General features: G+C 37.7%; 1 protein-coding gene across 1 annotated transcript in view; it reads left to right on the top strand.

Annotated features, from left to right (window-relative positions):
* Positions 1-9,131, top strand: part of LOC128684315 (all trans-polyprenyl-diphosphate synthase PDSS2-like) — a 37,843-nt gene extending 28,712 nt beyond the window's left edge. The window contains exons 7-8 of the mRNA XM_070097161.1: positions 6,756-6,920; positions 7,620-9,131. Coding sequence (XP_069953262.1) covers positions 6,756-6,920; positions 7,620-7,778 — 324 coding nt within the window. The 3' untranslated portion in view covers positions 7,779-9,131. The remainder of the gene's footprint in view (positions 1-6,755; positions 6,921-7,619) is intronic.
* Positions 9,132-13,742: the final 4,611 nt, after the last annotated feature.

Raw genomic sequence — 13,742 nt, 5'->3', positions numbered from 1 at the left:
TCTGTTGTTCCTCAATGCAAGAGAAAACTAATATTTTCGCGTGGTCAGGCCTCTGACTTCAGTAATGATGATGATAGTGACGTGGATTGTGATTTTATTGCTCTCGACGATCATTCGAGTAGTGATAGTGAGGAATCATATTCACCAGTGAAGCGTCGGTATGTTTGCCGCCGCATGCACTTGGGTAGTGTACCCTATGCTGTGCCCAGGGAACGGAGTACATCCCGGAGTACATCCTGGAGTACATCCCGTGGCCATACACCAGTTTTAGGTAGTGATAGTGAGGATGATGTGGCTACACTTGGCATGGATAGACCACAGGCATCAGTGGATGGTGGTAGTGGTGATGGTAGTTGCACCGCCATGCGTGACTCACCAGCCCACGCTGGGACCCACGCTGCTGACTCGTCAGTTCAAGGACAAAGCGGAGCATCAGCCACCAGCCCACCACAACCACAACCACCCGCACAACCAGCCTATGATGTCCAGTATCCACCAGCAAACCGTATGTGGGATTGGCAGCAAAATCGCAATTTTGTTCCCAAGCCTCACCACTTTGATGACTCTCAAAGTGGAATTCTACCTACTTGTCCCCTTGGAACCATGGCCAATGAACTGGAATTCTTGGAATTATTCTTTGACCAGCCATTGATGGAAACTATTGTCAGGGAAAGTAATAAGTATTTTGAGTACACCATGGCAAATACGATCATATCACCACAGTCAAGACTACACAGGTGGAAAGAGACGACTGTTGCAGAAATGTATTTGCTTTTTGCAACAATAATGCTTATGCCTCATGTGTATAAGCATAATATAAAAGCATACTGGTCCACAGATCGGCTAATTTCTACCCCGGTCTTCAGTGAAATCATACCAGTGAACAGGTTTATCTTACTCTTACGTATGTTGCACTTCTCTGACAAAACCAGGCCTGACAGAAGTGACAGGTTATACAAGATTAGAAATGTTTTCATGTATCTCAAACAAAAGTTCAGCATATACTTTTATCCATTCAAGAATCTTGTAATTGACGAGTCTTTGATTTTGTTCAACGGTAGACTGTCATTCAAGCAGTATATACCGAGCAAGAGGAAACGCTTTGGTATAAAACTGTTTGTACTCTGTGATTGTGACAGTGGCCTGGTGTTGGATATTGTTGTATACATGGGTAGTAAAACATTGAAAGATGCCAAGATGTTATTGGGTATCTCAGGTGACGTAGTGAGAAACATGATGGCACCTTATCTTGGTAAGGGGCATACATTTTATACCGAAAACTGGTACAAAAGCCCATTACTCAGTGATGTCATGCGAGTGAACAAGACAGATGTGAGTGCCACAGTGCGTTCTAATCGTAAATATATGCCCAGGCTCAATGCAGGTGCTCGTGGTGATGACGTGCAGGTGTTTACTGCCAATGACATCATGGCATTACGGTGGCATGACAAACGAGATGTCACATTGTTGACAACCATTCACCGTAATGAAATGCAAGACAGTGGCAAAGTTGATCGAGTGACTAATGAACGTATTCAAAAACCAGTGACAGTGATTGATTATACACAAAACATGCGCTTGGTTGACAAATGTGACATGCAGATTGGTTTTGTTGACTGTGTTCGTAAGAGTTACAAGTGGTACATGAAACTTTTCTTCCATCTCATGGACATTTCAATGCTCAATGCATATAATATGTACCAAATAAAGACTGGCAACAGACCACCGTATGGTGAATCTTGTTTGTCTGTTGTCGGACAGCTCATAATGAAGTACCGGGTAAGAACACCTGCTATACAACAAGGTCCTCGAATTACTCAGGATATACCCAAGCGTTTGAGGAGGGAAGGTGATCATTTCATAATACAACTTTCTTCAACTCAGAAGAAATTTGCTCAGAAGAGATGCATCATCTGTGCACAAACAAAATGATGGCAACAAAGATGCAAAGACACTCGGTTTATGTGTTAGGAATGTAAGGTTCCTCTGTGTATATGGTGCCTTGTTTCAAGGAGTTCCACAAGCTCCAGCAGTTCTAAAACCATGTCCAGTGATTGTAAATAAGTAAATATATGATAGAACATTAGTATTATACAAGATTTGTGCATGTTTATTGTAATAAACAACAGTGGTAAACAATAATAGGATAATAACTTTAGTGCGGTTATTGTGTTCAATACAGTGAGTTTATATATATATACAGTGGACCCCCGGTTAACGATTTTAATCCGTGCAAGAGGGCTCATCGTTATGCGAAATAATCGTTATGCGAATGAATTTTCCCCATAAGAAATAATGGAAATAAAATTAATCCGTGCAAGACGCCCAAAAGTATGAAAAAAAATTTTTTTTACCACATGAAATGTTAATTTTAATACACACAAACTGAAAAAGGCATGCACAATTACATGACACTTACTTTTATTGAAGATCTGGTGATGATTGATGGGATGGGAGGAGGGGAGAGCATTATCTTCTTACTGTTTAGAAGGGGAATCCCCTTCCATTAGGACTTGAGGTAGCAAGTCCTTTTCTGGGGTTACTTCCCTTCTTCTTTTAATGCCACTAGGACCAGCTTGAGAGTCACTGGACCTCTGTCGCACAACAAATCTGTCCATAGAGCTCTGTACCTCCCGTTCCTTCAAGACTTTCCTAAAATGGGCCATAACATTGTCATTGAAATAGTCACAAGCACGGCTTGCAACAGCTGTGTCAGGGTGATTTTCATCTATAAAGGTTTGCAGTTCAACCCACTCTGCACACATTTCCTTAATCTTTGAAGTAGGCACAATGGATTCCACAACTGGCATAGGCTTCTCAGGGTTAGCCCCAAACCCTTCAAAATCTTTCTTAATTTCCATACTAATTCTCACCCTTTTTACCACAGGGTTGGCACTAGAAGCTTTCTTGGGGCCCATGGTCACTTATTTTCCAGAAACAGCACCGAAAATACTGTAATAATACGAAATATTCCGAGTGTATGCTTGGATGTTACCGCGGAGGCTGGCTGGTAAACAATGGGACGGAGCGGCACATGTGAGGCTGGCTGAGGGCACATTGGACGCGTCTCGGACGAAAATCGGTATGCGGGTTTTTAATCGGTATGCGGGGCAAAAATTTTGCGATAAAAGTAATCGTTATGCGGAAAAATCGCTATGCGATGCCATCGTTATGCGGGGGTCCACTGTATTGTATACAGTATTGGTCTCTCAGGCCCCAAATGTTAGTAGGAATAGAAAAAAATTGGAAAAGAAAAGAAAAAAATGTTAAAACTGCAAAATAATGTAATGCGCGTATGTGGAATTCGTCGATGTTGCCGCCATCACATCATTTTTGACAAACTTCTTGGCACTGTATCTCGGTAAGTACTGATCAGAATTTTTTTTTTTTGTCTTATTACCTTCACAAAAATATGCTCTTTAATTCTGTAAGAAAAAATAATTTTTTTTTTTTTTCAAAATGTCTTGGACACTGGAGCACCACTTCAGATTTTGGCCTTGGACCCTGAAGGGGTTAAAACAGCAACTTTGCAGTGTTTTTTTTTGTATGTTTTTTATAGTTGTATTTGCGATTTCTTGGTCTCATTTGATAGAATGTAAGATATTACAGAAATAGTTGATTTTGATTGGGTTTAGTACTGAAAATAGCTTGAAACTGAGCTCAAAATAGCGAAAATGTTAAATTTTTGCCGATGTTGAAGAGTAAACAAATGACATCACACGTCTAATACACATCTGCTGGTGGGTCTAATATATGTTCACAAATGTGGTGATATTATTTATACAATTATTACAATATTGCATAACAGTAAATCTTCTATTTTGTGGTTTGAATAAAAATTCATTATGTGCACAAAAAATAAAAATGGAATTCATTTGTGAAGCCTGAAAACGTAACTAATGAACAGAGGAAATGTTAGTTTAGTGCCAGGAATGCTTGCATTGTTTATTCTGAACCCTATTTTGAACTTTGCATTAAATTGGCCAAATTACCAATTTCCGATAACTTTATTTTGTAGTTGAAACAGTTGAGTTGGCGAATTCTTGTGCTCATTTGATAGAATAAAAGTAATATTAGTGAAATAGCTAAGAATTTAGTTAACTGGAATAATGTAATTGGCCTAAAATGGGAGTCAATGTCGGCAAAATCGCCAGTGCGTAAATGTCGCTGACACATCAAAATTCGCGAGAGCATAATTTCATCAATTTTCCATCAAATTTCGTACTTTTTGTTTTATTACCTTCAGAAAAAGATTCTCTACCATTTCATAAGAAAAAATAACAATTATTTTTTGAAAGTTCTTGGACACTGGTGCACACTTTGAAATTTGGCCTCTGGATCCTGAAAGGGTTAAAGGCTCCCCATTTTCATTTACCCCTGGCACCCCAAATTTACCTACCACTCCCTCCACAACATTTTTGCCCACTAGTATTGAAATCCCCAACCACCATTACTCTCACACTTGGTTCAAAACTCCCCATGCATTCACTCGACAGTTCCCAAAATCTTAGGTATCCAAATACTCAATGAACAATTTTGAGGACTGCATCTTTATGTTCATTAGAAATATTAATAAGCAATAAAAACAATAAATAGCTGTATGTCTTTGTGTAGTATACAAAGTGTAGTTTACATGTAATAAAATATTAAGCATAAAGAAAGCCACTAGCAGCTTGTGCATTTTTGGCAGACTAATACTAATGCGTATAGACTATGTAAGATGAGACATAGGTTATTGAGAGGTAAATTTAGCTATGTAATATTGCAGAAGAGAGGTAGCATAAATATTAAAATTAGTATAAAATTTATAATAGAGATGTAGCACAATTTACAATAATTCAAAATTGGGTGTATTAACACTTTAAACTGATTTGATCTTTAGTTAATTGGGATTTATTAAGTCTCAAACTGGCTCTGATTTCCAGCTATGGGAAGATTATAAGATGGTGAAGGAAGAAACTGGAAGTAGTTGGACGAGTTGGTTGTTTGGTATAGCAGTGTTGTAGTTATGTTTGGGAGATGAGGTGATTTTTAATTATAGCTCTTAAATTGATTGGCAGACAGGGGACCTTTTGCTAGTTTAGGCAGTGAATTCCAGATCTTGGGGCCCTTTGTATATTGCATTTTTTGCATAAGGTGAGGCAGACACGGGGGATGTCAGATTTGTGCCTTGTGTTGGGTATGGAAAAGCTATTGAGGCAGAAATGGAAAAAAATGGATAATTTTCTATTTTTTTTTTTTTTTTTTTTTTTTTTTTTTTTTTTTTTTTTTTTTTTTTTTTTTTTTTTTTTTTTTTAACAAGTCGGCCTTCTCCCACCGAGGCAGGGTGACCTAAGAAGAAATAAAATCCCCCCCCCCCCAAAAAAAAATACTTTCATCATTCAACACTTTCACCTCACTCACACATAATCACTGATTTTGCAGAGGTGCTCGGAATACAACAGTTTAGAATCATATACAGTGGAACCTCTACTTACGAGTGCATCCGTGTGAGTTTTTCCAGATATGAACAACTGCTCGGTCGATTTTTTGCTCCCAGACGCGAGCAAAATCTCCAGATGCGAGCGGGCCTCAAGGAAGGTTAATTAACACTGATGAGGGGGTTCTTGCTCTTGATCTAGGGAATTGGATCTCAGTTGTTTGTTGGACTATCTTATTGAAACTTGGGCAATGTGTGATGAAAAGATGCTTCTTAACGTACACCAAAAATGAAAGAAATCGGACCATAAATAACGGAGTTCACTTCTCAGCCATTAGCCTCCCGTTAGCGGTATATTTTTGTATGGTTTTTATGGTTGTATTCTCGTTTTATTTGGTCTCATGTGATAGAATGGAAGATATACTACAAAAATAATTATGATTTTAATTGGTTTCACATTGAAAAGTACCTTGAAATTGAGCTCAAAATAGCAGAAATGTTCGATACTTTGGCGACATCAGTGGCAGACATCATGAGGTGGCAGACATCATGAGGCAGCAGTGGCAGACAACATGAAGCAGCAGTGGCAGACAACATGAAGCAGCAATGGCAAAGTGTAGCATTAAGAGTGTAGCAGTTTAGTGTAGCAGTAAGAGTGTAGCAATTAAGTGAAGCATTAAGAGTGTAGCACTTGTAAGTCACTGACTTTTTTGGGCTATCCTAGGTTCTCTACACATGTAGTCAGAGCAAGAGTGGCCTCTGTGGTGGCCCTATAAGCCCCAACAACAATGGCTGCTGTCACCACCACTAGCCACATACTTAATGACTTGTATTTTATTCATTCTAGTGTATATATCATGTTTCTGTTATTAATATTGTTTATTATGTCATATTACATGAATTGTGATAGATAAATAAGCTGTAGAGTTGTTATTAGGGAAATTATTAAAGTATTTTATCGTGCCTGGAATTCCACTAAAGGAATTAATTCCATTTCAGTTAATTCAAATGAGGAAAATTGACTCTGCAAACGAGCAAATCCAGTTGCGAGAAAGGTCATGAAACTGATTAAACTCGCAAGTAGAGGTTCCACTGTACGTATAAAGATACACAACATATCCCCCCAAACTGGTTGCCTATCAGTAAAGACAGATAATTGAAACCCATGTGTACTAAATATACACAGTGCCTTAAGACTTTTAAATATTTTAAATAATTTTTGTACTGCATACTTGTGTATTTAACTCGTATATTAGATTATTTTGTAAAGGCTTGATAATTTTCATAGATGAAAGTAAGTTGACATTAATGGTGCAGCCTGTATATCCAATTTCAGGCTTACAGTGATCTGCAACCCTTCACCGATTTGTACCGTTATCCTCCTGGAACAGCCTTTGATTTGACCTCTGCTCCTGTCGTCCTTCACCTGCAGAGAGACCTCTCATTATTAAGTCTTATCACTTCTGCTGGAGACTCTCTGGAAAACTGTGATTTCAAGAAGGTACACCTGTTTTAATGTCTTGTATTTCTAGAAGTGAGCTATAAGCTCTAGCTGCCACTTGAATTGTCTTGTGCTGCTAGTGAAGAAATGTATATGGTAGTTTCATATTTTATTTTCCTATGAAAGATGGTGTTTAGGAATTTCCATGAATATTTTAAGTGTTAAGGACTAGAATTAATAATTATTAGTCTGTTGATTGAATGGTGGACTTTTTTTTTGGGGGGGAGGATGGGAGGGGGATCTCATCCTATCTTGGTGGTGGAAGATGGGCGATGTTAAAAACTCGATGACATACGTACACTGATTTGTCTGGGAGCTTCCTGGGATGGGTAAGCTTAAGCAGCAGATTTTTCAATGTCACTTTTTGCATGGTAATGAGCATTTTACGATTCTGCTAAAGAATTGAACACTTTTTTGTGCTGACTTGTATGTTGGTTGCTTCCACTAGGAAACGTGAAAAAATATAGAGTAATATTACAAACTTTGAAAAATTCTTGGATAAATAATAGCAATTGCTTTAATTTGTAATATAGCTAGTGTTGACATGCCTACCCTCCCTCCCCATAAGTAAATTAAACAAAAAGTATTTGTGTTTTGCAAGAACTGTAGCCTAATAAAAAATATTTTAAGAATTGGTATTACTGTCTTGTGTTAAATATTCATTTTTTTTTTTTTTACATGAATCATTAAATATTTCAGATTCACAATGTGATTATGGCAGGAAGAGGTGTTCAGGACGCAAAGGATCTGTGTCAGTCGCATGCTCAGGCAGCACTCGACGTTCTGCAGGATGTCTTCGAGCCTTCTGATGCTCGCACTGCCTTGGAAAACATTATCAATGCACTTAGAATCTATTAGTCATAATTTTTTTGTCAAAATGGCTATTGAATTGTCAGGCACTGAAGAGTATTTGGGTACAGCTCTTATAATAGAGTTTGACATCCTTTATTATTCTACCTAATGTCCTATATACAGCATAAGAGGCTGTTGGTATGGGCACATGCATGGATGTCTTCTGGCCAATTAATCATTTTTTTTATCTCATTTGTAAAATCATTGTGACTTGTGTAATTATTTTTTAATATGTTAGTCAATCAATTTTAATAGTATTAGGCACAAACAATAAAATTTTAAATATATCGTTAGTTCTATTGATTAATTATAAAGTTGTATTGTTTGGCTTCTGCTTTTAACCGAAATATTTTAGTCATTATTTAATAAATTCTGGTGACAAGCTTGTTTTATCTTCATTTGTGTTAAGCCATAACTGCATAATAGCACTGAGGCTATTATGCAGTAATGGCTCAACATGCACGTACAGTATAGTAACTATGGCAAAGTTATCTCGAAGAAAATTTAAGAATGAAGTGTAAAAAAACAATGCTAGACATGAGTGAATGTCAGTCTTTCACATTGGTATTCATAAGTATAGTACTTTACGTTGATGTACTCTGAGGATTTTTCCTTATTTTTTATTATAAATGGAGAGGTCAGAAGACTTCAGTGTTGTCACTGTTTATTCTATGTAATAATAATAGATGTTGAGAGGGTTGTATATGACCATGTGGCAGACATTTATTTTTAATTATCTGAGCTTCCAGCCATTGTGATACTGAATATATTAATAACTAAGCATTTGTAAAGAATTTAGTACCAGTTTTTCCATGGCTTATGATAAAGAATATTTGTGCTATTATCCACTTTCCCTTTCCCTCCTTGATGGAAGTGGGCAATACTTGCCAGTTTTATATAGATGTTCACTTGTTAATTCTGGAATAAAATGCTTTTCTCTTTACAGCCATTCACTGGAACAAATGGTCATGACACCTTTAATCCCTTAAACTTTAGAAGGCATTGTGTACATTTCTAATTATTACCTGATGTAATTTACCCCACCCCCGTCTCCGCAGGCTAAACATTAAGTGCTGCTCTCCCTTTGCTGTGTCATATTCCATGCAAAAACTGTTAATTTGTTAAAATTTTCCTTAGCACTGATATGCTTGCAGAGCCTGATTTGTCTTGCCGCTATTCTACCACAGATTTCCGACAGGTATAATTTATCATATTGCAGTTATTGACATATTTTATACCAATGAGGCCAGAAGTGAAGTAGGTTTTAAAATTCCTGTTTAGTAGAATATTTGAAAAAAAATATTTAATGGATATAAGCAAATTTTATCTAATGTACATTACTACATGCCTTTTTGTTTAGAACAATGTAATAAAAAATAATTGAATTATTTATAATTTATCTTTTGAATATGTATATTTTTATTAGGATATTTGTAAAAATACACTGACACTTCATTGAAAATTTTTATTTAAACATTTTATTAATTGCTTTCATTAGAACTTCTACTTTATATCAATAAGTTTTAACACGGTGCATTGAGAGAGCCGGCACTTGTGTGACTTAAGGGGTAGGGCGCCTAGAATTGATGTCTTGCAGACTGGAGGGTAGGAAGGGGGAGGACCCTGGTACTGATTATGCTTGGTGATTTTCCTCAGATACAACTGCAAGTTGTGTGAGCATAAGCTTGCATTTTCAGTAATCTGCGATTTAAATTCGGATCTTCATTTCTAGTAGTATCGCATCATTTCCATTATAATTTCCCTTGGTGCACATTACTCAGCTTTTCCTTCACCCCATCATGTAAAAAAGAAAAAAGGGTCTATATAATAGACTTTCAGGAGGAGACATCTGTCTTGTCTCTTTATTATTATAAATTTGCCCCATCTCATCTCTGGCTATTTATCATGGGAAGTACAGTGCCTACATTCTGAAGGAGGGGTGGGAATATTGCAGTTTGGAGGGATGTCTGAGCTGTAGTATCAGTACACCGATTGCAAGACAGTGGTGAAAGTGTTTTTTTTTTTTTTGTCAACCTATCTTGGTGGGAGACAGCCAGTTAAAAAAAAAAATACACACCAAGTGCAGGTGACACTGGTGAAGCAAGGAAGAAAATTAAAAGTGTGAAACTATACCTATTTAGAAAAAAATGAAGGTAACTGAGATGCTGAGTGGTGATGCATGTTTCGTGGAGACTGCACAGGTGTTAGGCATTAGACAATCCAAGATTACACATCAGCATATTAGGGCCACAGCCACCCTCTCCACTCTAGGATGTTAGGCATCGCCTATCTGACTTGAAGGTAAGTAACAAATGTTGTACAGCATGTTAAAATGCACTAAAGTACTCTTCTGTGTAACTAATATAGTACTGTACACACAATTTAATCATAGAATTGATGAGGGAAAAAAGGTGAGTGGTGTTGAGGTATATGTGGAGTCAAAAAATGCTATCTATGGAGGCAAAGAAGGGAATGTATGAAAGTATAGTGGTACCAACACACTTATATGGATGTGAAGCTTGGGTGGTAAATGCAGCAGCGATGAGGCGGTTGGAGGCAGTGGAGATGTCCTGTCTAAGGGCAATGTGTGGTGTAAATATTATGCGGAAAATTCGGAGTGTGGAAATTAGGAGAAGGTGTGGAGTTAATAAAAGCATTAGTCAGAGGGCAGAAGAGGGGTTGTTGTGGTTTGGTCATTTAGAGAGAATGGATCAAAGTAGAATGACATGGAAAGCATATAAATCTATAGGGGAAGGAAGGAGGGGTAGGGGTCGTCCTCGAAAGGGTTGGAGAGAGAGGGTAAAGGAGGTTTTGTGGGCGAGGGGCTTGGACTTCCAGCAAGCGTGCATGAGCGTGTTAGATAGGAGTGAATGGAGACGAATGATACTTGGGACCTGACAATCTGTTGGAGTGTGAGCAGGGTAATATTTAGTGAAGGGATTCAGGGAAACCGGTTATTTTCATATAGTCGGACTTGAGTCCTGGAAATGGGAAGTACAATGCCTGCACTTTAAAGGAGGGGTTTGGGATATTGGCAGTTTGGAGGGATATGTTGTGTATCTTTATACGTATATGCTTCTAAACTGTTGTATTCTGAGCACCTCTGCAAAAACAGTGATAATGTTTGAGTGTGGTGAAAGTGTTAAATGATGATGAAAGCATTTTCTTTTTGGGGATTTTCTTTCTTTTTTGGGTCACCCTGCCTCGGTGGGAGACGACCGACTTGTTGAAAAAAAAAAAAAACACAATTTACAGATACACTGCAATAAACATTGAAAATAAAGGGGTTGGATGTACAATTTTACCAGTAGATTTTGCTCATGATATAAAATCTATTCAAGGTTTATTGCATTTTACCTTGATGTAGGTTGGGATTGTTAGTGTAGGTGCCAATCTACTGCTTTTATTTTTAAAACGATGATGAGGCATAGTCAGGATATCTCGTGAAAAATGAGATATCTTAACTATGCCTTATCTAAATGGTAATTATTAATTGTTGATGCATCTTATGTGAAGGATGATATCCTACTAGTTTGTCTAGGTATAATTTTGCCAGTGTACTTGGTCTAAATATCTTGGAATCAATGGACTCCATGTAATAACTTGAAAATGCCTCCACTGGTCATCTTCAAAATTTTAGCACTGCTTTGCTCAAGGGAAAGTTCCTGTTATTGGGCTGTACCAGAATGAGCTTATCCCTAGATTGAGCAACAGTCATTAATCATATCATAATGCGCGGAAGGGTTGCCGCGCCAGGAGAAATCACTTCATTATTACGCTTATATCAGCTTATATATCAACTCTACAGCTTATTTATCTATCAGAATTGTTCTAATATGATATAATAAACACTCTAAATAACATACAAACATGTTATATACTCTAGACTGAAAAAAATAGACCATAATATGGCGAAAGATTATCGGGAATATTTCGATAAATATTGAGTTACTGCTCTCCATGTCGTCTCCGTGTCGTATTCTTTGGTCTCTGAGTAAGAGAAAACGGTGTTTTGAAGAGGATAACTGCACTAGAACATCAGTTTACTAAGAAATACACCCAAACAAACGCGATTTTCGCGAAAAAAAACTTTTTTTTTTGAGACGGTGGGCCGGCCGGCGTTCTAGGCCTATATCTCGGAAGTAACTTATTCCTCTACAGTTGCTATTTCTGCATTTATTACTTAATATAAGTGCCAATTTTATTAAGCAAATTTTAAAATAGATTTTCTATCTAAGTAGAGAATGCCCTTGGGAAAGTGGAAAAGAATTCTTCCTCCTTAAGCTGTGCGTGTCGTAAGAGGCAACTAAAATGTTGAGAGCAAGGAGCTACTAACCCCTTCTCATGTATATACAGTGGAACCTCAGTTAAGAGTTTGATCTGTTCCGTGGCCTTGCTCGTATCCTGATCTGCTTGTATGCCGAGTCAACTTTCTCATTTAAACTAATTGAAATGCCATTAATCCATTCCAGCAAAATTCCTGCTCACTTTGTGCACATAAAATGAGGTAAATATGAGCTTGTGTGATTAACTGACAATGACTTTACTGACTTGACTGAATGACTTGACTGACCAACTGAATGAATTGACTGATTTGGTTAGACTTTTTCACTGAAGAGGGCCCTGAAATGATGTCTAGAGCAGCTGATGCCTTACCGTCAGTTGTATAATGTACTGCAAGGTAAAATAGAAAAGAAATCCAATACAGAATTTATGCATACTCCAATACAACCATCGACTTCAGTACCAGAACCTCTACCATCCACCTCAGCCCAGTAGGGCAACAGCATAACTATTTTCTTCACAATCATCAACAAACACCAGCACCCACAATTTAAGGTAAGAAATACTATTATTTCTGTTGCAGTTAGTCTTAATCAGTAAAAACAACATAATACATCATGACAGTGAACAATTATATATTCCTTTTAGTTTTGTAAGATCTGGAGGTCTAAAAAAAGTTGAGGGGAAAGCTTGCATCCTGAATTTTTGCTCGTGTCCAGAAACAAAAAATCGACTGAGCAACTGCTCATATCCTGAAAAACTTGTATGGTGAGGCACTCGTAAGCCTAGGTTCCACTGTATTAATTTAAAAAAAAAAATTTTCTTTTTGGGCCACCTTTCCTTGGTGGGATGCAGCCAATTTGCTGCAAAAAAAGTAGAATGCCTCTTCTGACAAGCTTTAAACCTTTAGCACTGTTGTATCTTATTTAGAGGAAAATTTGAACTGATACTGGGCTCTGTAGCTTCAGATTTGCCAATTTATTAACAGTTAATACTCTTCTAGGACTTGGATTCCATGCAATAACTGGAAAATGCTGCTTCTGGTTGGCTTGCAATTTTCACTGTTTTTTTTTTTTTTTTTTTTAAAAAAGTCGGCCGTCTCCCACCGAGGCAGGGTGACCCAAAAAAGAAAGAAAATCCCCAAAAAGAAAATACTTTCATCATCATTCAACACTTTCACCACACTCGCACATTATCACTGTTTTTGCAGAGGTGCTCAGAATACAACAGTCTAGAAGCATACACATATAAAGATACACAACATATCCCTCCAAACTGCCAATATCCCAAACCCCTCCTTTAAAGTGCAGGCATTGTACTTCCCATTTCCAGGACTCAAGTCCGACTATATGAAAATAACCGGTTTCACTGAATCCCTTCACTAAATATTACCCTGCTCACACTCCAACAGATCGTCAGGTCCCAAGTACCATTCGTCTCCATTCACTCCTATCTAACACGCTCACGCACGCTTGCTGGAAATCCAAGCCCCTTACCCACAAAACCTCCTTTACCCCCTCTCTCCAACCCTTTCGAGGACGACCCCTACCCCGCCTTCCTTCCCCTATAGATTTATATGCTTTCCATGTCATTCTACTGTGATCCATTCTCTCTAAATGACCAAACCACCTCAACAACCCCTCTTCTGCCCTCTGACTAATACTTTTATTAACTCCACACCTTCTC

This window comes from Cherax quadricarinatus, chromosome 4, assembly GCF_038502225.1.
Source record: "Cherax quadricarinatus isolate ZL_2023a chromosome 4, ASM3850222v1, whole genome shotgun sequence".
Taxonomy (NCBI): domain Eukaryota; kingdom Metazoa; phylum Arthropoda; class Malacostraca; order Decapoda; family Parastacidae; genus Cherax; species Cherax quadricarinatus.
This window is presented reverse-complemented; position numbering and strand designations above follow the sequence as displayed.